This window comes from Patagioenas fasciata, chromosome 1 (assembly GCF_037038585.1).
Source record: "Patagioenas fasciata isolate bPatFas1 chromosome 1, bPatFas1.hap1, whole genome shotgun sequence".
Classification (NCBI taxonomy): domain Eukaryota; kingdom Metazoa; phylum Chordata; class Aves; order Columbiformes; family Columbidae; genus Patagioenas; species Patagioenas fasciata.
The window spans coordinates 23,585,038-23,609,539 of record NC_092520.1 but is presented as its reverse complement, the minus strand read 5'-3'; the positions used below and the strand labels follow the sequence as shown (position 1 = coordinate 23,609,539).

General features: G+C 49.7%; 1 protein-coding gene across 1 annotated transcript; it reads right to left on the bottom strand.

Moving 5' to 3' along the window:
• Positions 1 to 13,773: 13,773 nt before the first annotated feature.
• Positions 13,774 to 19,817, bottom strand: PDX1 (pancreatic and duodenal homeobox 1). Its single transcript, XM_065856450.2, has 2 exons — positions 19,380 to 19,817; positions 13,774 to 16,114 (listed from the first exon to the last, which is right to left on the bottom strand). Exons 1-2 carry the CDS (start codon positions 19,768 to 19,770, stop codon positions 15,738 to 15,740), a joined length of 768 nt encoding a protein of 255 aa, XP_065712522.1. The 5' UTR covers positions 19,771 to 19,817; the 3' UTR covers positions 13,774 to 15,737.
• Between the last annotated feature and the right edge of the window lie 4,685 nt (positions 19,818 to 24,502).

Here is a 24,502-nt window from a genome sequence, read left to right as displayed (position 1 = left end):
GAACAAATACTTTCCCTGGGTCCCACTTGGCTAATAGAACTGTGCTGAAGTTTCGAGAAGTTACAGCTGAAAGCAAAAGTTGAGTTGATGCCAGAGAAGCAGTGCTGGAGGCCTTCCAGGAGCAAACAGATCCTAAATGGTAAGGAAAAGCAGCAGGACAAGAGTCTGCTTGAAGGCATGTCCAGCTGCAGAGGTGGCTCAGCAAGAAAACGAGGCCACCTTGATGTGAGAGGGCATGAGATGGGTGGCCTGATGCAGCAGAGGACAAGTGCCAGGGAGGTGCATGCTACCAAGCTCCTTAACAAAACAGCTCTGATTACTGGGGGAAAGCTATGGCAGAGTAGTGTCACGAGCCTCTGGGAACAGATGGGGCCAAACTCTCCTGAAAGCCTTAGCAGCCCTCCAGCTGAACTCCTTGGTGGAGCAAGATGTTTCCCCTCTCCTCACTGATGAGGAAAGGCAGCTTCCTTCTCACCTACATGTTCTGCTGCACTATGTTTCAGGTGAACATAGGCAGTTTCTTCTAATTAATGTCTCAGCTGCTGCAAAACTCACAATTTGATCCTTCTAGAAGTCAAACCTACTTTCCTTGAAAGAGAGGCAAAGACGCTTGCAAAGAGACAGAAAAAATTTGAGCTATTCACTAACACAAATAGTTTGTTGCCAGGAGCCTAGAGTCAGAGATCTGGGAATCTCTTTCTAGCCCTGTATTTCCAAACTGAAGTATCATCTATTCTGTGTTGACATCCACTGGATCTTCCTGCAGATGCTTTCAAATTATGGGAAGTACAGGAAAAGAGAGGATGAAAACTCATGGAAGATTCTCATTTCATGTTCATGTGGATGTCTAGATACAGGTTTGCAGCATTCAGCAGGCCCCAGTCTAATTAACCACTGGCAAGATGGCAGGTAACAGCAATAATTTTCCTCTTGTTCCTAATTTCCTTTAATTATAATACTATCTAACCTAATGTAATATCTAACTTTATCTATCTACAATAGATTATCTGTTTAATGTAATATTGAGCCTATTGGTCAAGGTAGAGATTTTGATTTAATTCCAAGGTCTTGTGTGCTTCATAGAATCACAGAATAGTTTGGGTTAAAAGGGACCTTTAAAGGTCACCTAGTCCAAACACTCTGTAATGTGAAGCAACATATTCAATGAGAAAGAGCCCCATCCAGCCTGGCGCTGAATGTTTCCAGGGGTGGGACGCTACCCCTGGAAACCTCATCTAGTTGAAGAAGTCCCTGCTCAGTGTGGAGGGTTTGGACTAGATAACATTTGAATGTCCCTTCCAACCTAAATATTCGATGATTCTATGGGGCATCTGCCACCACACTGGGCAGCCTGTTGCAGTGTTTCACCACCCTCATCACACAAAAAAATTCTTTCTTAGTCTGGATCTACCCTCCTTTAGTTTAAACTTTTAACTAATCATTTCCAACCTGCTGATCCCTAGCACTTGAGCTGGACTGAAGACAACTAGAGAGATGTCAAATACAACATCTGGACTCATTATTTGCCTTCCAGTGCTCCTGCACCCAGCTGTAACAGGCAAGGTTGGAAAGACAGAACTTCTTAAAGTGCTCTTCCAAAAGAAGAGAACAAGCCAAAAAGAGCAGACGGACCTTTCCTGCTCTTAGCATTCTTCTTCCTTTAGTCAGACAGGTATTTTATGGCAGCTGTCACAAGCTCATGTAGTTTTGCTTTTGAGTCAGATCCTGTTCCACTGACATGCCTTGTTGCCTTCCATGGAGTCACAGCCCCATTCTTCAGATAACTTGCACAGAGCCAAAGACCTTTGTAAGAGAAAAGCTGCCTTATCTCCATCATTCTCTGGAAAGGGATGCTCCTTACTGCAGAACATCCCTTCCTCTGCAGGTAAACAAGATCAGCTTTCAACCCTGGAATACAAGAGTGCTTGTTGTCTAGTTTTTCTGTGCCATGGATTGACCATGCAAACAGAAAAATCTCTCAGGGGTACAAGACTTGCTTGTTCCCATGCTTCCCTGAGGGACAGTGGAAAGGTCAGTTAGGGCTTCTGACAAGGGCTTGCTTATAAGCAGGGCCTCAGAGAATGCCCTACTGCGAAATTCGAATGCTGGAAACTAGGGGCATGATTCAAGGCCTCCACAATCAGGTGCATCTCAGGATTTTCAAGATCACAGTTATGCATTTAGGCATCTTGAGTGGGAGACAGGCAAGGCACAGACACCAGAGACCTTCCACGCCTCCAAAGGCATTCAGGATCCTAAATCAAGAAGGAGTCAAGAGGCATTATCATCCAAGATTTTTCTTCTTTTTCCTACAGTTTGAAAATGAGCCAGTCCCTCTCACTGAGATTGTCAGAACTGATATAAAGAGCTGTGTAACAGTTAACTGTTGAGGTTTCTTTAAAGATAACTCAAGCTTTCAATTACATTTCAGGGAAATTCCAATCCTCACCTAATCTGGGGAGGAAATTTTTGTTATTTGTAAAATGTAAGAACATGAAAGGAAATTTACATTCACTCTTGGTGAGAATCACCTCCTATCAGCAATAACAAAGAGCTTTTGTTCTAGTTTAAAATAAAAATGTACTGCTTCATGAAGCATAAATTGTAATAACATAAAAGAATCAAATCACTCATTTTTCATATGCAATAAGTTCAGTATACTTTTTCTTTGGCAATAATGTTCATTTTTTAAATCTTCTTTGATCCTCATCAATATGCTTATATGTAAAGGTAACCACAGTGAGATGAAAAGGGGTCTCTAAAAACATCTTGCACAACTCCTCCCAGGAATGTAGTGAGTCAGAAGAAAGAGCGACTTTCTCTTATCAGAAGCATATTTCTTACTCCAGGACTTCAATCTAGAAACATGATCCCTTTTCTGTTCCCTGTAATGACAACCCACTCTTCCAAAGCCAGAACAACACTTTGGACCCCTCTTTAATTCTCAGTCACTCCCACACCAAGCTCCTGTTGTGGCTCCAAAGGTGTTTTCCACCCTCGGAGGCTTGGCCTCTGCTGATGGCTCTTGCTGGTAAAACATCTCCTGCATTATCTTTTTGCCTGTGGGCACACACTCCTGAAATGTGGCAGGAAAACAGACTTGGCACTGGTGCAACAACAGCAGCTGCCTGAGCAGGGGCAGCCAGGCTGGCACGATGAGACCTCAGGAGCCACAGCAAAGTCCATGGTAGTCCAGGGGCTGGCAAGGTTCATCCTCCTCCCACACACATCCCTCCTCAAGCATCCTACCATGGGCACACCTGAAAACTCATCTGCTTCCCCTTATGGCCAAGGAAGGGGAACCTCTGTCCCCCATGGGCTGTGAGCTGCTGTCACATGGGTACCCTAGTGCTGACCCCTTACACATAAGGCAGCAAAGGCCAAAGTGCCAAGTGCCCCTGGAGGCAGGAGGATGCCCTTCTGCTCCCCCTTCCTCAGTGGTACCTGCTGCCTCCCCACCAAGAGGGAGCCCTGGCCCAGTCAGTGCAGGCAGCAGTGCCACTCACCCTGACCTGGCAGCCACCTCTGCCCCAGAAGGTCCCTGTGGTTGGTGGGGAAACCCAAATAAGTCTTCTATCTGGTCTGAGGTCCAGAGCGAAGGGAGACCCTGCTGAGAGGGGCATGAATGAATACACCATGACAGATTGCAGAGCCCACAAAAGAAACAAAATCAAAGAGTAACACCCCAGTAACCACTACTCCATTCCTGCCAGGTCCCTCATGGTGTGCCACCATGCCACACCCTTCCCTCATCACCCAGCCTGCTCAGCTCACAGGCCCCTTCCTCCCAGCTCAGGGAAAAGCAAGGACTGGTGTGAACAGCACGTCAGCACAAACTGATGATCCATGCTGAAGGAATCAGCAGTGTGGTTTTATGTGACTTTAAATGTTTCAAGAAACAGTTCTGACATTTAATCTTACCCAGTATATTTTTTCTTTGTGAACATCACTCTCTCTGTACATTGTTTTATGAAAGACATGCGACTCTGCATTCTCCTAAATTGTCACTTGCTCAGACTCCCAAATCAGTGCTCTTCAAATTAAAATTCTGGTTTAGAGGCTCTCAGACTGGCTCCCAGCTGCTCACTGCTCTGGCACCCTACGGAATCAAAAAAGAGGGGAGTACTTGTCTCACAAAATCAAGTTCTGTATAGTGGTATCTCTTCACTCTGAAGGAAATTTTCGAAAGTCACCCAGAACCTGCTCAGATGACAGAAATCTTCCTTGTTACCGGTAGAATGCCCACACAATGAGCCACAGAATCAAAGGTCAGACTGGATTCCTTTGTCTGTCTTAATAGCTCCAAAAGTGTCAGGGAATACTCCTGAACACTGCAGATAAATCAACTGGGCTACTAAAAGGCTAGCATCGTCCACAGCTATTGTTTGCCCAAGGAACTCCTGGGCATGGTTTGAGATTTAGTACAAGCAAAGGGCTCTTCCCAGGATGGGTTTTGGCTGCAGTCAACATGTCCCAGAGGGTGAGAAGTATTCTGCATGTGGGCCATTTGGTGACAGCTGGCCTCAGTGCTGAGGAGTGATGGGGACATGCTCAACTTACAGGTGTAGATGTTGTCTCAGATTCATAAATGGCATTGAAATCACATAAGCCAGTTCAGAAAATTAGTGGTTTTGTAAGAAGTCATGGATACATAAAGATGTGAATACACTTAGTGAGTTAACCCAGAGGCTCTACTCCTTTCTGTTTACTTCTTCAGCAGGAAGGCAAAAGCAGCAGAATCAGTGCAGATGCTCCCGCTGTGCTGAACTTAGAGTGCTGACTCAGGTTGTTGCCAAGAAGCTGCCCAGAATTGAGCCTGTGCAGTGGGTAGGGCAGAATGGGCAGGATGAGACAGCTGTCAGGAAAGAAAGGGAGGGAGGGAGGGAGGGAGGGAGGGAAGGAAGGAAGGAAGGAAGGAAGGAAGGAAGGAAGGAAGGAAGGAAGGAAGGAAGGAAGGAAGGAAGGAAGGAAGGAAGGAAGGAAGGAAGGAAGGAAGGAAGGAAGGAAGGAAGGAAGGAAGGAAGGAAGGAAGGAAGGAAGGGAGGGAGGGAGGGAGGGAGGGAGGGAGGGAGGAATCCCATCCCGTCCCTCCCCGCCCTGGCCCGGCCCGTCGGTGTGGCGGTACGGCCGGCAGGTGGCAGCGTCGCCGCGGAAGGCGCCGGGCACGGCGGAGCCAGTCCGGGGAGAGGCGGCGGGGGAGCCTCAGGCAGAGCGCCCGGCTCTGCGGCCTTTCCTCCGCACTGATCGTAACCCCTCCGGCTCTGAGAGCGGTGTTCTCCGTGCGGGGATTTCACCTGGCTCCAGTTGCGTTCTGCCAGGCTCGACATGCCCCGTTGAATTACTGGCATCAACATCCAGGAGAAATTAGAGCTGGAAGTGAGAAACAGATTACCTCCTCAGGGCTGCATTATTGCCTTGACCTGACCTCCCAAGAAAGGTTGCCTCAGTTGGCACATCCTCCATCCCTTCATGGGGACTTTGCCACTGGGGATGGGTGCCAGGAGTTTTGAAAGTGGTCAGTATCCATTTCCTACTGAGCAGCACAGCAGCACTGAAAAAACTTCATTTGTCCTCCTCCCTCTGCGGTTTTATTTCCTTTTCTTCAAAGAGTGGTTGCTCCTGCAATGCAAGACATCAGTTACGGCTTTCTTGTAAAACAACCCCATGGAGTGGAACCTCCAAATGTCTATGGCACCATCCGGAGAGCCCTGATGGCACTAAAGAGAGCCATTGTATGTCCTGTGTAAACCATGCTTGAATTGCTGAACAGATCCCTTCTCCTCACTTTCGTGTGCTCAGATCTCCAGACACATTATACCCCAGTATCCTCCTTCACAACTGCTCTCCAAGAGTCTGCTCCAAAAACCATTCAAATCACTCCCGTTGGATGCAGTTAGCTTTAGAACATGGCCTAGATCTCCTTTGCTGGCTCTTGGCTTTATGCCTCTTCCACACCCTCACCTGAAACCTGAAGGCTCTCTTTCATCAAATTTCCCTTAGCCCCATTTCATGCAGGATGACTCTCTACACAGGGTGGCTTCCAAGAGCATATTGGGAGGTAGCCAGGACCATCTAGAGATGGAAGAAGATGTGTAAATTACTGGCAAAGGGAGATGTCTTCTGGAGTGTTATCAGGGAAATGAAGGTGGCCAACAGCCAAGATGTGTTTGGCCTCAAAAGGAAACTTAAGGAAGGTAAGGAAGTTCTTCAGCAGGACAAGACAGGAAGCTGACAGTGAGAAGAGCATCGAACTTTTACATGTCCCAAGTAAATGAGTGTATTGCCCCAGTTTCAAACAGGAATGTACTGGGGGGGGGCTGGGGGGGAGCTGAAGGTGATGTCAAGGGGAGTCCTGAAAAATAGAGCTGGAGCATTTTTAAGGGCTCACCTCCTCTAGCTTTCTTTTCCTTGGTTGCATAGACTGTAGTCATGGCATTGCTGACAGGGCTGTGCCTAACCTGCTTCTCAAGCTGTCTAGTGGGGAGATTCTTGCAGGCTCTCCAGGCAATTTCTTCTGTTTTTTCTCACTGTTCTTCACTCTTCTCACTGTGACGAAAAGTCCCATGACATCTGCTCCATCCGCATTTCTTCTTGTAATTGCAGTCCTCCCACAACGGGCACAGGGCAGATCTCTCCTCTTTGCAGCCATGTCCTTGTTTCTAAAACTTATTGTATTTTCTCTCAGTCTCCTTTTATCGTCAAATTTAAATACAAGCTCCTCAGAGAAATGTCTTTGGTTGTTTAAGTGTTGGGCAAACAGGACTTGCAAGGATCAAGCTTTTCTGAGCAGCCTTCATCTTTCTCTCATGCACATGGACTTGAGACCCACTCCTGAGTGCTGCAGTCACAACATTTCCCTTCCTTGGGAGCCCCACACAGAGGAGGCACCAGTGGAGGAAACTTGAGGCTGCACAGTGAACATCGCCCTTCCCCAGTTTCACTTTCCACAGGGACCTCTGAGGGTACCTGAGGTTGTCACTCACCTCTTACTGTCTCTTACGCGTTCATCTGTAAGCAGAAATCTGTCTGGGCCAGAAGCATGGTTAACATCCAGTAGAGGAATTAGAAGGAGTTAGAGGCACAGAAGTGCCTTCCAAGTACTCCACAAGCTGTTGTGTAAAATTAACCCCTACAGGGCTTACTCCTTCTTCCCACTCTTACAGGAGTTGTGCTGCATCCATTGTCCTGTGGATCACGCTCCTCTGCTTCCCTGTCTGCTTCTTCCTGGCCCCAAGATCCTGCAGGAGCACCCAGCTCCTGCTTTGTACCAAAGCCAGTGCAGATACAAGTGCGAGGTGACTTGTTTTCAAAAACTACATAATTGGCACTTTTTGCAGGACACCAAGTATTTTACTGGGTCAGTGAGACGAGCTGTATCATCCAGCTGCTTCTGTTTGCTACAGGGAGGGAGCACTAGCACTAGCACTTTGGATAAATGTGACATGCCACTGCATCCTCAGACGGGGATGTGACTGCTTTTTGGCTTCCCCGTCTATCAGTGCTCCCCAACTCTGCCCTTGCCTGATAGTTACTCCATCTGCACTGTTGCTTTCTGCCTCGTGCTTCATCCCATGTAGCCCTGAAGGAGAGAGAGGACCCGAAAGCAAATGGTGCCTCTTTTCTTCCTCTCTGCCACTCTCCTACCTCCCACTCCCAGCTCCTTCCCCATGCCATGGAGGTAAGTACTGTCTCTCCAGTTGCTCTCTCCCTGGCTGGCTTTTAGCTCCTGCTACATCCTCCTCCATCTACCACTCCAGGCTCCATAACCAGGCACATGATCCAGGCTGGTTTTGCACAAACGAGCAGAAGAAACCCCACATCTCCCTTGGTCTGGCTTCCCCAGCTTGGTGCTGTCACGACCTGCAGGTGCCAACTTATCTCTGCTTTGGTCCTGACTTTAACCTGTAAAGGTTTTCCCCCACCTGAGTCTCCCTCTCCCCATTCTCCCTGGTGTTTGCAGGTTTACAACTAGTGAAGAATGGAGCCCTGACAATATCTAGTGACCACACCTGAAGAAGAAACATGGACAGTAAGATTTTCAAACAAGCTATTGCTGCTTCCAGCCTTCTGCCATCTAATCACTGAGACTTCACTGGGAGGGCAGGATTTTTCAGACCTTCCATAAGCAGTGTTGGTGTGTGGCTTATCTCACTTCTTGGGGCCAAGCTGAGAGGATGGGATAAAGGTAGACGTAGGAACAAATGGGACTTCGCTGGAGCAGGACATAAATCTGCCACCCTAAATGGATTTTCATCTCCTACATCTCTGTAGTTTTCCTGACAATTTCCAGTGCCTGCATCTAAACCAATTGGGATGATTTTTCCCAGGAACTATGAGGCAGGTCTATGAGATGTTTTGCCAAAACTAACTTTATTTAGAGACCTGGACAAGCTGGACTGTGTGTACCTGGTCCATACTGACCAGGGACAGTTGGAACAAATCCCACATCTAGCAGTTAATAAATTCTAGTGCAGAGAAACTGGAAGAAAGGGAAATCTCTACTGAAATCCAAAACAGTTTCCCTTAGTGTATGGATCAGGAGGAATGTGGAGACAGCCGAGCAAACTCCATCACATCACAAGCAGGAGCTAAGCTTCTGCAGGGAAGGTGCAAGCTGCAATTAACAGCTAAGTAAAATACACAAAGCACCTGGTTTCTCTATCACGACTTGTTCCCTAGAAGCAGAACGGCATTCCCAGCTAATGAGCTCATTGACATCATAATCCTGTAGCTGTTTAGGTCTTGGCACTACATCAGTTACCTTTTTCTTCACCCTTCTCCATTAATGCCTCCCTGTGGCTTCTCCCCATAACAAACTAAACCACTTCAGCCTCCCCTTGCAGACCCCTCCTACTTTCAGTGCTAGCTCATCCTTCTACCTGTCCACTTGTTGACGGTGTTACCTTCTATCACTGCTTGGGGTACTGTTGCTCTGCTTGCCTTGTACGCTTACCCTCTCCAGCTTCTGCTTTTTGAGCTCTGGGGAAAGTGCTCTTGTTGATGTATCTAAAAGTCTCTAGTAAGCTTTTAGATGACAGAGCTTAGGAAATTCCATTTCTTCTTGAAATATTGTCATTTGGCTTCTTGAGAGGCTGTTACAAAGAGGACAAGAAACCATAGGTGATAATTGCAAGACTGGTTGGATACTGGGAAAATGCACTTATGGTAGGAATAGTGATGCACTGGAACAGAGAAACATTGAGAAATCTGCAGCTTTGTAGGTCTTAGTGAAGAGGATAGAACAATATGTCTGGAGTGATCCTACTTCAGGTAGAAGGATGGAATGGAAACCTCGGTGGTTCCAGTTTCAGTTCTCTATTTATTCCTTCAGGGATACTCCTAAGGAATCCTCTTCATTTCCACATAAGGGTCATGCCATGTGGCTCTACACATGATGGTCCCTCTGCCTTTGCCAGCACCTAATCTTATGCACAGCTCACAAAGCTGTCATGCACACCTGCCATCAGATGTACCTCTTTCTATTTGAAGTGTAGCTGTCTCACTAAGGTCTGTAGGATGAATATAACCAAACCATCAATGATGTGGCAGCGGAAGGTGAAGCTGTGAGCAGGTTTCCAATCACAACTGCAAGAACCAGCTGTGATTTTAACTAGTTTTACCACATTAATTCTAGGGTAAAGTATTTGATGCCTTCGAAGGAGAGCAGGTTCACCCTTGCCCCCCTTTTTGACAATTTTCATTCTTGGCATGAAAATCCATCTTAGAGAGTGGACTAAAAAAGCCAGGATTTGTTATTCTGCCAGCTTATCTTGAGCAATGTCACCTCACACAGTCTCACCCTTAGCCAAATACTGACTCACCAAGAAGGGGTTAGCAACAGAAAAGGAGAGAGGGCATACCAGATGACAGATCAGCTCTCACTGCTGGAAGCTGGGCAGGGAGAGAGAGACACGTATTTTGAATCAGAGGGAACAGAGCAGTTGTGCTGAAATATAGCTATAAGCCTGGATGTAAGGGGGCTGCTCTGCTACCACTTGCTACAGAGAGCTACAGCCTCCTCTCCAGGAGGGGCTGCACTCAGAATGTGACTCTGGAGCCCTACAATGCCACACCCAGCTAAGGCTTCCAGCAGGTAACTGTTTGCTTTTCTTTGGAGAAGGGTTTGGGCCCAGGGAAGTGGTGTTCAAACACAGGTCTCACAGCCCAGGACCTGGTATCCCTCCCCTAGCTCCACCTTGGGCCTGAGACAGCTTGATATCCCAGCGTGGGCTGCAGGTGCCCTCCATTCTCTCTGTAGGGAGCTCTCTTTCCTGGATCTGGTTTCTGTTTATGCCAGTGAAGTCACTAATCCTTGCCTGCCTCTGCTCAGTGCTTTGAGGTTTTCAGGGAATGACCAAAACAGGTGTACCTAAATATATAATGGCATGTACTGCCTCTGCTTACACAAGATATCAGCATGCTACCAATTGCTCATGGAGACAACCCTTTTCCACTATCCGCTATCACATCTAGTCCTGCAAGTGGAGACACAAACCATCATACCCTTTGCTTTCCATGCCTGCTAACTGTGTTTTACTCTAGAATTTTGGGTACACTGTGCCAAGGCTTCTCTGAGCAGATGTTCTTCTTTCCCTGGGTCTAAGTCAAGGGACAGGGAGCACATGAAGGTGCACTGGCACCAGATCATTGTACCGAGACCATCTCTGTCATGAAACAAAGCCCAGAACCCTCTCTTTGCCAATGCTTTCAAAGTGGGATGCTTCACACTCGCTTGAGGTGCTTCTGTTCTTGGCCTGTTGGTCCAGCTCACCCTTGCCTCTCCAGTTTCCTCCCTCGCAAAGTATTTTTGGGTCATCTGTGAAGAATACACCTGTTTTCCAAGGCACCTGCCTCTTGTTCCCAGTGAATCCTGGTGGGAGCCAGGCACTAGTGTTCCTGTGAACATGGAGCCCCATCTGAAGGCACCTTGGTGAGAGGGAGCACAACTGCAGCCTCTTCTCCTTCCAGTGGTGCTGCTGCCGGAAGCAAATGGTTCCTGGAACAAGCCCTGATATGAGGTAGCAACTGTGTGAGGCATAATAGTAGAGGAACCACGTGTTTGAGTTTCCTGCTTCACAAACAAGGCTGGCCAGGTCTGACTCATCACCAAGGCATGCCAGGGATAGAGAGGGACTCGGCTCATTTCCTCCATGTTTTATTTGTCCCTACATATGTTGTGGTCTCAGAAGCACCGAGGAACAGAGCTGCATACCAGGACAGCAAACAGCAGGAGGAGAGGAGACAGAGACAGGCAGACACAAGAAGAAGCCTTACATTCATGGACTTTCATATTTGCTCCATCATTCTTTGTGCCTGCAGCTAAAGCAGTGCTGTGGCACATCAGTGCATGGAAAACTATTGTAAAGGGTACTGGAAACCAGTGGGACAGGAGTAATGAAGATAAATGATACATTAAAATAAGTAGTGGATAAATGAATGTAGATAGTATTCTCTACTAACATGACTGCTGCAGTGTTTCCACGTTTTGTTGTACTCCCTAGATGTTAAATCAGGCGCATTACTGACTGCTATAAAAATATCCTTGAAGATCTGATCATTCTTATCCCCATCTGGGGTAGAAGAAAGCAGGGAGGGAGCTGCCTTCCCAAGTGACAATTTTTTGGAAGCTGGGGGTGTGTGTGTGGGTTGCCTATACTTACGTGAAAACCTCAGATGAGAACAACCCTGTAAGTTGTCAGGAGTAATGGGAGCCTAATGACATTTCTTTCTACTCCCAAAGTAAGCCCTGAAACACAATGCTTAACTCCCAACCAACTCTGCCCCGAGCAGTGGTCAGATTGTAAGTGGCATTGTCCAGCCCTACAGTCCCTGCTTCTGTGGTCATTGCATGTCTGGCATCCCATCCCTGGTGGCACTTCAAAGTGCTGAAGCCTTTCTGAGCAATGTCTCTTCTCTCAGTCTGCAACATCTCTCCTCAGCTGTGGTCATGGCACCAGCAGCAATTGCAGTGTGGGAGGTAGCAGCCTTTGGTGTCAGACTGGAAAGACTTTAACACCTTCAGTTAAATCACTACTTTCAGATTGATTTATGGACATAATTATTCATACATGGAGGGATTTTCAGGCAAATGTATTTTTTTTTAATGGAGGAGACAAGCACAGTCTCCCAAACCTACCTTTCACATGGCCATCACCTCGTGGGCCTGGAACATGGTCCTGTGTGTGGGAGCTAAAGCAGGATTTAGTGCATGGGGTGCATGAGCTCCTTTTTCTCTCCCACAGCCCCAACCAAAGCATGGTGGTAGCAAGGTCCCAACAGGGACTGATGGATGTGGCTTCTCAGCCATCAGCAAACCAACCACCATCTTGTGGTAGGATCTGGCCTGTGTGTGACAGCAGCCCCCAGCTCCTGGTTGGGATTTACCTAACTGTGTGCCGTTTGTGTCAGATGCTCAGCACTGCTTGGAGAAGGAAGAGGGCATTAAATATACCCTGCCTTGTCATCTTTGATGTAGTAACAGTCACTATCTCGCTAGCGCAGAGACAGAGAGGAAAGCTTTTGCTGCAGTATTGAAGGGTATATCTGAGCAAAGCAGAATCAGTAAAGGTGGTGTCTACACAAAGCTGCATCAAGACCTGCAGCCTCACTGTGTTTCCCTGGAGTCATAGGTAGGACTGATGTTTCCGTAGTTCCTGGTGCTGTGGATGTCTGTGCCAGGTACATGTGGGGAGTGGAAAATCACCCTGAATTTGTTCAGCTTTTCTTTAAAATAATTATCAGTGAATACATATGATTCCTGGGGACATACCTCTCCCATACATGCCTAAAGGACTTGAGTATTGCCTCAATAAAAAGACAACTCACGCTTTTCACCTCTTGCCTAATTTTAAAAGTCAGGATTTTTACAATGTCTTGTGGAAAACCTACCTTAGGATTAAAGGTGATTAAATACAGATTATGAGCTATTTAATCATGTAAATTATGGACTGTTTCATAAAGGAGGGTGTCACCTAGGAAAAATGGATGTATCTGGACAATTGGCTTTGGTGAGATGACACACCATAAGAACTCTAGCAGCCTTATAACTCCCTGTGTCAGCCATGCCTTTCACCAGCACAATGCAGGGCTGGCTGCTCTGCCAGGTGAAGGTCACCATGAACCTTTAACTCTACAAGGTCTCAGAGCTGTCTTGATTCCGTTAATGTTAATTTTTCCACTGATGCAGTTGTAAGAAGGATTAATTAAAAGAAAAAAAAAGTGCTAATCCCATATATTAAATAATGTCTTTAAAGAAAAGAAAAGAAAACAAACAAACAAACAAACAAACAAAAACGAAAAACAAAACAAAACCCAACAACAAAACAACAAAACAAATAACCCAGCACCTTTATTCCATAAAACTAAACCCTGCAGATCTGATTCTACTTCCACTCATAAAAATACTTTGGCACAGTGGTCAAACAATTGATACAAATTCTGCACCTTCTCTGTTTTTACAACAGTACATGGAGAAAATCGAAATGGAATGCCTTATACTAGAGAAAGGACACGCAACTTTTCAGCCATCGTGGATGCTGTTTACCCAGGGCAATAGGCCATAAGAATCTCACCAAAAAATCGTGGTATTTTGTGTGATAGACATCCTTTCTGCAGCTAGATCTAGTTTTGCAGTGGCTCACAAATTGCAATTTTAATGCTAGACATTGTAAAAGGTACATGGGAATTGTTCCACTGCTTGTTATTAGTGACAGGTTGGTGCTAATAGTGATGAGAAATGCTGAGGTTTAAAAATGGCTTTATGACTTCCAAAGGTTTGAGAAATGTTGCTTTAATTAATATGGTGCTTTGCTTCCTAAGCAGAACAGCTTTATTTGAATTTTGCTCATATAATCATTCATAAAGTTCTCACTCATTGACTGCGTTTTGATGAATAAAGATAGATAGGCTTGTATGATAGATTTCTCCAGCAACTTGCAGGAAAAAATGACCAGAAACGTCTCTGTTTGCACACACATATTAATGTCTCCAAAGGAAATAAAAGCAATAGAAGAATTACACCTTCACCTCAAGTCTCCACCTTATTGATAAAAGTCTCATGTAAGATGGGGAAAAAAAAAAAAAAAAAGAGCGAGCTGTGGCAAAGCTGCTTCCTCCCCATCTCTTTCAGCCGTGGGGCTGGGAAAATCCCCTGAGGAAGGTGGGACAGGACCTCCTCCTCCTCTTTCTCCTCCCATATCACTCCCGGAGCCGCAGCCTGGGGCGGACTGTGGCGGTCCCCGAGGGATGTTCGAGGGCAGGTCTGGAACCTCCCCGTCGAAGAGAGGAGGCAGATGCGCCTGACCCACAGCTCCGGCTCCCTTCCCGCCCCTGTTCTCTGCTTCTAGTTTGGGCGTGATTTTTCCCCACTTAGTTAAATTTTCGACGCTGTTTGAAGCGATCGCTAGAACAGCTCGTTTCTTTTACACAGAATGCCTGTTCCCGCCGTTGCCACGACGGGAAAGATCTTTCTGGCGGTATACGGGTAGCGGCGGAAGAGAAGCCCGTCTCGGACGGGAGGGCCGGTGGCGGAGCCCTCGCTGCCCGGTTCCAGCCCGGAGGAGACAGGCTCTCCGGTGCGTCGGCCCGGGTCGAAAATAACACTTGAAAAAGGAACCAGTCCTCGGCAGGGCCTTGCAGTCGGCCCCAAACCTCTGCCGGTATGTAAAACCAGGTCTGCAGAGAAAAAAAATATGCAGAGAGCGAGGCCGGGCCGGGAGCTTGTGCTGCGGTGGGGTTTCTTGTCCCCCAGGCAGAGTCCGACTTTGCAAGAGAGAAGGAAAAGAGGCAGGAGCTTTTTCCCGAAGGGAAATGCCCCTAGGACGAGCCCTACCCTCCCAGCCACGTCCCACTCTCGGCTCGCAGCCCAGTCCGCCGCTGTCCCTCTGGCCGGAGATAACCCGCGCATTTTCTGCCGCATCCTTGGGTTTTCGCAAACGTTTCGGGGAGGCGAGTGCAGCTCTGAGCGCTGCGGAGCCCCGACGGCCGCGGACCCATTGGCAAGAGCCCAGAGGAGGGTCTGGCTACCTGTGCCAGTCACCGGGAGCTGGTCACCGGGGACACAAATCCTGCCCGCAAGACACTCGGGCTTTTTTTTTGTCTTTCCCTTTTTTTTTTTTTTTTTAATCCCCCAATAGTGAAAGAAAATGAAACATATCAGGTTCCGGCTTCCAAAGAAGTGAGTAAAAATCATGCGGCGGTCCTCGGTAGACTCGATGTCCTGTGGCCTCTGAAAGGGACGGGGACGGCAAGGTGCCAGCCTCGGGAAGGTCTGTGATGATTAGTTCCGCAGCCGCGCTTGTGCAGCGCCGGGCATGGAGGGACCCGCGCCCCGACCGGGCAGTCGTCACCGGTAAGGCGACGTGGGCTAGATTCTCCGCCGGTATCCAGATCTCTCTGTGAGCTTAAGGTTGCACACACCGCCGTTGGCGGTCCGAGATCAGCCCTCCGGTGGGAAGCTACACCCCGGAGTACCCGGGAGGAACGGGGCCGGGCTCGCCGCCATCCCGGCCGCTTGCTGCGGCCTTGTTCGGCCCTGCGGTCCGCAGCAAACCGCTCTGCTACAGCTAAACACCTCGAATTTATTTTTTGGAGGACGATAATTTCGGAGTGGAGGCACGGAGTCTCCCGGGGGAAAGCGGGCAAGGGTCGGGCACGGCAAGGCGGTGGGGAGCCGGCGCCACCCTCTCGGCCCTCTCCCTGGTCCCTTCTCCGGCCCGGGGCTTTGGGCTCCCTGTAGCTCACCGAGAGTCCTGCTGCCTTCTGGGGGCGAGCAGGTCCCTGGAGGCCCCCGAGGACAGGTTCGCGGACGGGCATGGCTGGAGATCCTCCTTCCCCTGGAGCTCCCCAGAGGACACCACACAGTCTTGCTCGGGGTCATTGCTGTTGCCTGCCCCTCGCTTTTTGTCCTCTTCCTTCTTCCACTTCATTCGCCGGTTCTGGAACCAAATCTTGATGTGCCTCTCGGTCAAGTTCAACATGACAGCCAGCTCCACCCGCCGCGGCCTGGAGATGTATTTGTTGAAGAGAAACTCCTTCTCCAGCTCCAGCAGCTGTGCTCGGGTGTACGCCGTCCTCGTCCGCTTGTTCTCCTCCTGCTCCACCACGTAAGATCCCCCTGGAGAGAAGGGACAGTCAGCCCCGGCCCGCCCGGCCGCCGCCTCGCGCTGCGGGGGCCACAATCCCGCACCCCTGCGTGGACCGGGGGACACACGGGGGGGAAGCAAGCGGGGTGACGGGACGGAATCGGGACCCCCCCGGTCGGGCACAGCCAGGTGATGCTGGTGGCGCCTGTCAGGACTACTGTAAATTTATTTTATATCAATTTAATATTTTTTTTTATAATAATTTACTCGAGATTTTCAGGGAAATGCTGTGCCTCAAGTCGGGGGAAGGGCTCAAGCGCCACCATTTGCATGTCACCAAAAGCTTTGAAAGATCCAGGGCCTGGCAATCCCCGAGATTTACGAAGGAAGAAGAAGAAAAAGAAAAAGAGAAACAAAAAGAAAAAGAGAAAGAGAAAGAAAAAGAGAAAAGAAAAGGAAAGGAAAAGAAAAAAGAAAAAGAAAAAAGAAAAAAGAAAAAAGAAAAATATTTTTTAAAAAAAGGAAAATAAAAAGAGACACACACCCCAAAAGGCAGCCAAACGAAACCAGAACGGGGAAGGAAGAAAAAAAGCAGAAAAAACACGCACTAACAACTAAAAATTGGTCTAAAAAACACCAAAACACTAACAACAAAAACGAAATTTTCTTGTGTGACAGCACACGCATAAGCATCCAAACAAAATAAAATCGAAAAATTAAATCTCTCTACCCCGTAAGCGGCCGAGAGGAGAAGCCATCCCGCCAGCGGAGTGCCCGCATGCGGTGGCGGTGGGTCCCGGAGACGTGGCGCGGGGAGATGGTGCTGCCGCCGCTGGACAGGGCGGGCGGGCCGGGAGGTCTCCCCGACGAAACCTCAAATGGGGTCTCCGTCCTTTGCACAAGCCTCAAAAAAGTCAGGAGAAATTCCCCAGAACAGGAGGTTGAGGGCCGCGGGCCATCTCCCGGGATATGGGCACCGTGCAGCCCTGAGCCGACCGGAGGCTTCGGCCTTTCCCAGACCGCCGTGATCCCCGTGGGAGGCAATGGGGCGGCAGCCGGCGCAGCTGCGGGGCCGGGAGCGGGATCGCAACCTCTCCGTTTCTCCAGGTTTGTGAAACCTCGGATTTCTTGTTTTCAGAAACTGCAAAATCGCCGTTCTCAGCGCGGCCGCCGCCGTTCTACGCGGGCGCTGGGGCACGGGTGGCACGGGTGGCACAGGTGGCGGCAGCGTGAGGGGCCGGGGATGAGCACTGAAACTCACGGCCGCTAATGCCGGAGCCGGGATTCCGTCCGAGTGGCTTCTGGTGGCGATATCATCTGTAGGGCTCAGTGGTTTAGACAGCCAGGTGGAAACAGTCATTTCAACAGATAGCTACGCTGGCTCTCCCGCCACTGAATAATGTTCATAAATACAAACCTATGTAAGTAAACCTATGTATGTGTATATATATGTTGAAATATATATTAAATACAGGTATATACATAAGATGTCTATAAATCTAAACCTAAGTATATACACCCTATATACATATTTTTACATATATATAAAATATATGTATACGCATAAAAATATTTATAAATATAAACTTATGTACATAGCCTTATTTGTGTGTATGAGTCTGAAAAAAATCGTTCTGTTACGGTAAAGTAGTGCTGCGGGAGGCAGCACACCGGGGGTCTGTCGAAGAGCAGCGGCCGGCCGAGCCCCGGGGCTTACTTGGACGCGGCCGAGCCCCGGGAGACAGCCGGCAGCGGCCTCTCCAAGCACCTTTCCCCGGCAATAACAGCTCAAAGCTAAATCTCAAGGGTTCCTATAAAAAATAAATCCTTGTGTTATATAGTTTGAAATATATACAGTGCAAATATACTGGGGTTTAGCCACGAGCGTTGTGTAAGCGCATAGAACAGCGCTGTGCCTCTTCCGCTGTTTGGGTCTGCATGTGCACCCGCGATAGGAGCGGCCCGTGCGTGCGTGTGCTTGCACACACATCCCATGCACAGCACAGCCCTGGCCTGCACCTCCCTGGTGATCTGGGGAGAGCGGGAAAGAGTTTGGGGCTCTTATGCGAAAATTTCGTTTGGCTACGCGTTTTGTCATTCTTCAGGAACAGAACACACACACACACAGAAATAGCTTGAGTTTGGCTTTATCTGTTCTTGTTTTGGTTTTGTTTTTTCCTAAAAATTAATTCAACACGAGGGAAACGATCTGATTTTCACCCGCTCCTTCCCCCCTCCCCACCGGCACAATCTCTGCTGCCGAGTCCGCGGCTTGGGGCAGCGCTTCCCTCTCGGCGGATGCGCCTCCCTGGGGACTGCAGACTCCCCTCTGTCTGCCCCATGCAATTCCCAAACTATTTCACGGTGATGTTAATACTCCAGTCCTTTTTTCAACTGTCTATTTGAACAAAGCCATTAATATAATGTTTGCCGTAAAGGCGTGACAAAGGCGCAGGACACGATAACATTGTGCAGTCAGAGACAGAAATATTGTTGGGCAGCGGAACTTTCTGCCTAGATAGAGTTTCTTCCCCTCGCTGGCAGCTCTGTTTCGTTTGTGCATTGTTTCCACTGCCCTGGGGTTTCACCTGGGAAGGTGTAATTACAGCTAAAACCCACCGGGAAGCAGAGGGGGTGAGATAGAGGGGCCGGGAGAGGAGATGGAGTCTGCCGCCTGGGCGCCGGGGAGAGACGGGGGGCAGCGAAGAGAGGCAAGACGGTTGCCCCTGGGTTTCGGGGGCTGCTCCGCGGCTGCACGGTCTGCGCAGGGACGCGGGCAGCCAGGCCATGCCCAACCCTTTCCCGGCTCGCTGCATCCCGCGGGTGTCTCCGCGCCCCCGGCCTCGCCCTGCGCGATCGCGGCACTAGCGTGGAGCCCATCACACCCGCGGAGCCACCGCACCGCGGAGACCCCTTGCTTGGCGGGTTAGCAGCAGCCGGGGGGTGTTTGCATGACGCCCCGGCTGGACGACAATTAGATAATTATTGAAAAATAATTCGTTAATAATTTCCCAGGGCTTGTGCAGCACTGGGCGCGGCGAACCCGCCCGTGGGAACCGGAGGGCAGGCTCCCATCCCGGCGTTCTACCCGACGGTAGCAGCCCCACAGCAGTGGATCTTGGTGGGTTGGCAAGGAAGAAGGAGCGACTCGGGGCAGCGACCCCAGACCCGGCCCCTCCGGGACCTCACTGCGCTACACCCGAACGATAGGGACAGGCCCGGTGCCGGGAAGGGTCCCTGCCCGCCGAGAGGGAGAGAAAGAGTGGGTGAGAGGCACAGGAAGGCGAAGGAGCTTACCAGTCCACTGTCCCTTCCAAGCGTGTGATTTGGTAGACTTCATCCAGGCGAAAGGCACCTGCACTCGGGGCTCCTCTATCACCCCCGTGTCCGCCCCGTCTGCGAAAGGCAGCGCGTCCTGGTCGGGAGGAGGAAGATGAGGGTGGTGGTGGTGATGAAGGTGGGAGACCCCGGCATCTTCTGTGATGGCGGGCACCTCGTAAGGTGAAATGTCTGGCGGGCTGCCTTGCTCGAGAATCCCTAAGGCGCTGGGGTAAGGAGTCTGTTGCTGCCTGCCCATGTACAGGCAGGCGGGGGGGCTGGGATTGTAATCCTGCACCTGGGCTCTCTGAAACGCACACGATTCCTTGTAGAGCTGCGCCGAGGCGTAATACTGCTCTTCGGTGTTCATGGCGAGCGGGGCCGGCGCGGGGGTCTCGCAGCTTAGGGACACATAGGGCTGCTCCGGCTCCCGCCGCCCGGGATGCCTCTTTGACAGCTCGCCGCCCCGTCGGGCCCCGCCGCCCTGCCCGGCTCCCGCCGCCTCCCCATAGGCGCCGCTCCCCCCACGTCAGCCCTCCCGCAGCCCTCCTGGGCGGGGCGCGACCCATAAGAGGCCACCCGAGGTGGCCCCGGCCCCGCAACCTCCTTCCACTTCGCCCCGGGAGCACCCGACCCCGCTGCGGATTGCCGCTCCCTGCTTCTAGACGAGAAGTGCTGCGGTGGTGTTCTTGCAGCGCCGGGACTGGCGTCGGGAGATTGCCCCGACGTGCGGAGCGCTCTGGGAGGGATGTCCCCTAAACTCACCTTCTCCCTCCCCACCCCGCTTGCCCAGGGGCTGCTTATCCTCCAGCCCGCCCGGGCGCTGCTCGAAGGGGAAAACTCTCGGGAGGCGGGGAGGGGGACACGGGCCCTAGAGGGGTTTGGCATCAGGGCACTTTGAGCTGCGGGAGTACATCTGCCAGGGATGCAAATGTCCGGGGACGCGCAAGGTGCACCAGGGGGTCACTCCTTCGGGGGCACCCATGTGTAAGAGCCCTGGGAGTACACAAGGATCAGCTTGCTGACCGCTTCCCACCTGCTCGAGGGGATGCGGCCGGAGGGGACCACAATGCTATCACCAGAGCGAGCGATAGGCAGCGGATTGTTTACCCAAGGGGTAAATTTTGGAGCCTTCCCCGCGGCTTGGGCTGCAATGTATTGACCCTCGGAGATAATCTGTTCCAAGCTGGTGCCGGTTGACTTGGTGACGAGGCTATGAGGAGGCGGAGAGCTACCGAAAGGGACAAAGATCATTTTCATGCCTCCCTTCGCTCGGCCCGATAGCCACTCTCGCCGGCTCGGGGCAGGCTCCCTTCCTACTTGCTCGTCTCGCCTCCTCTCACTGCCTCTTTCTTCCGCGCCTTCCAACGGCACCGGGGCTCCGGCCACCGTTGTCGGGGCACTCACTCGTGGCTCCGTCTAGGGCGGCCGTGGGAGCACCTCAGCGGGCCTGTGGTGATGCGGCTCAGTCCGGCTCAGCTAAGCTCGGCTCGATTCGGCCAGTGGCGATGCGTACTCTGAGCTGACGGGGCAGGAGGTTCCCAGTACCTCTCTCCTGCGCCCGGTTGCATGGGATCATAAACCCGCCCAGTCCATTACGCTTAAAGCGAGTTTCCGCTCTGAATCCAAGCGGGTCACCCATCTCTTAGAAAGCGCACTGAGCCTTTGATTCAATATTGAGCCATTAAGCGATTGCTTTCCCAAGCCATTTAACAGCAGCTCTTATGGATAAATAAACAGAAAAGGCTGTAAACCAATTATAGTGCGGATAGTGAAAAAGTATTTTATTAGCGGGAATTACCGATAGACATCGCTGCTCCTCGGGCTCCCCTCGCCCGGCACCCTCCCTCTCCATCCCCTGGCACGCCGGGCGAGCCGCGCGCCCTGCCCGGACCTCGCAGCCAGTGCGCGGCCGGGGGGCTGCACTGGGCCGGGCGATCTCCTCCAGCGGTGGTCCCCACCGCGCTCAGCACCCACGTACCCGCGTTGCGTCTTCTGAGGTCTCCTGCAGGGACCAATGTCCCTTGGCCCTGGGACTTCTTGTGCACCGACCACCCGAGCACTCCCAGCCCCTTCCCCAGAGGTGTCCTCTCCGGAGCATTTACAGCCCCGAGTTTTCCACGGGGAACCGCCGCGGACAAACAGACTCGAGGCCATAAAACCCAGAGCAAATTGATTCGTCTCCAGGGAGGTCCATTACTCGGCGTCTTAATGCGGTCCTCTCTCTATAACGAACGTTTCTAAATAGAGTAAACACTTTCCCCTCCAAAGCAAATGAATTTCATATAATTTAGAGCTAATTCTCTCTTATTCTGCCTGCGTGAACATGTGATAAGGGCACGCTTTGCCGTGCTGACAACAAGGCGGCAAGCTGCAGTGCAGGAAAAGGGCTCCGCGGGGTATCCCGGCACTGGAGACCCCGGCAGGGGCCGGGGCATAATGATGTCCGGCAGCCGGGGAGCCATGGGGTGTGGAGCTGATCCCGGCAGGAGGCAGAGCCCAGGAATCACAGCACCTGCCTCCCTCTCCTGGGATGCAGCCACTGAGAGCTGGCTGAAGAGCCCCTCCACCGCTGGGGGTTCCCAGGAGAAACCTCTGTGCTCTGAGCGGGTCCCACCCAAGTGGCCACTTGGTGTGGGAAACGGGTGATGGCGGAGGTGGATGGGAATGATGGAAATGGCTCCTTTCACCCCAGAACCGGGTTCTGCACACACCGCTGTGCTGACCCAAGGCAAAGGTCCAGCGACCCCATAAACCGTCCTGAAATTATATCCATGTGCAGTCGCAACAGGGTGTGCACGTGAGATACCACACTCAGATCTTATTCCCAAATCCCAGAATTTTTTGCTCCAGGGATTTCCTGAGCCTTGTGTATGTCATAGTCCTCAGTTGATTCTTCCACATCTTGTCTCCTCTGAAACCCGAAGTAAACTTTTTGCCTCCCTTCACCTTGTGGCAAAGTGTTTCCCAGATTAACTGCCACTGTGTGAGACACTGCCACCCTTTGCTGACCTTGGACCTGACTGCGTTTAATCAGTCCTAGTTCTCCAACTAGAAGTGTCTTGAGATAGGTAGGCACACTGTAAGAAATTAAAAGGTATGGCATTGCCTCTTTCACTCATATGGGGACCTTACGAGGCTGGCAGCCCTTGAACACTTTGATGCGTGAGCCCAGGGACTCCTGCACACACATTGTCATCTCCCAGCTGAGAACTTCCCCTGCCCTAACTCTCCAAATCTGTGTTTTTTGCAGGCTTGGAATGACAAGAAACTTGGCTATCCTCCATCTATAGGTAACCATGCAAAGAAAAGTTGGCTGATAGAATCATGTTTATTCCCACTGACAAATGTACAACAGAGTTTTAACCACTGAAAACAGAAAAGTAAGGGACATGTTGCGCAATAGAACAAATAAGCAATGGGTCAGGTAGATTCTCCCTCATCTAAAAGCCCAGCTGGATCTATGCTGCAGTTCAGCTGGAGGTCATGTACTCCACCTGCAGTAGCAAGTCTTTATGGATGATAAAAGCCCCCAAAGATCTTGGAGATATTTATGGCTACCATGTTTAGATCACTCAGTTTCATCCATGGAGCTGGAAAGCTCACACTTCCAGCTCTGAATTATGTCTAATTCATTAACACGGTCCCACAACTATTAATACAGTCATAGCTCATTCTGAGAACAACCCTAGTAGATTCAGGTTGTTTCCTCTAACAGCATTTTAGTCCTTTGAGGTGACTTTTCTGGACTACTGAATCCTCTCATTAAAGTTGTTAGGAGGATCTATTTAGAAATTAAATCCTTATAGCAAGTTCGTTATTCTAATAGATTAAACAAAAATTAATCCATGAATCTGTATCAGCAATTGAAGGGTGATGTTGATAGCAATGTTAAGTAAAACAGACAGATTGTAATTATCCTCAACAAAAGCACATGAATTCAGATATTTGAGCACCAGTAACAAATGCTTCAGCTGTTGCCATCCTGCAGTAAGATCACACAATAACCACACTGCAATACTTGAACTACAGTATTAGATTAAAGTATGCTTTAAGGACTAGTTAAGGTCTGATCATATTCCTCTAGTCGGGTGTTTGCCTGACAGAAAAGAAGAGGTAGTCTGTACAGTTAACTCTTACTCGGTATTATATGAAGCTTAAAACTTCACAATATAATGCAGATGTGTCTGAATGCCCAGGGGTTTGGAAAGCAAAGCTACATGCCTGACATAATATCTATGTGGTTTAAAAATGTATGGCAACATATACAACATGCCTCTTTAAATTCAATGGCATTTTCAATGATTTTACCTTTAAACAACTAATTTAAGAGCTTAATGTGTGTCACTGTGTTTCAAAAGTCTTGTCCAGTCCTTCCCTAGTAGCATCAGACATCACTGCAGGCTGTTGAAATCAGTGAAATGTAAAACCATCTGGACACAGTATTATTGTTTTTTCCCTAGGAAAGGTGACAGGAGCATTTTGTTTGCCTTTCAATGCAAATAATTCTTGAACCCTTACTCAATTAGTTCCCTTTCTTGCTATTATCTATGGTAGTTTCATCATTCCTCCCACCTCCCTGACTGTCTAACTAGGGTATGAAATAATAGTAAGTATAGTTCAGTCACAGTTCCTCAAAGTAAACTGGTTTGTTTTTCTATATGTACAAATATTTAATGACTTCTCAGTGCCCAACAGCTTTTCTGCAATCCACATTTAGACAGAAGAGCAGTATTGAAGGTAAGTGGAACCTATTCAAGATAATTTTTTTTCTCTCACAGCTGTGCTCAAACCAACACAGGGAAACTGTATCCATGGCAAGGGCCAGCAGTGGGAGAAGTTGACTGGGAAACAGACCTTTCCCAGGGATTGATTTTTACCCCCCACCTCCACCCCCCACAACTGTATCTAGCAGAAAGGTAACCTTTCACAAAGCTGGTTAATAATCAATAACCACGTGAAAACAAAGCTGTCTTTCGCTCTCAGCACTAACGATAAAAACAAGAGCACGAACTATTCCACCTGCCTTAGAGTAACACTGGTTCATCAGCTTTTTTTTTTTTTTTTTTTTTTGCAAGAAGCCTTTTTGATCTCTGAGTGAT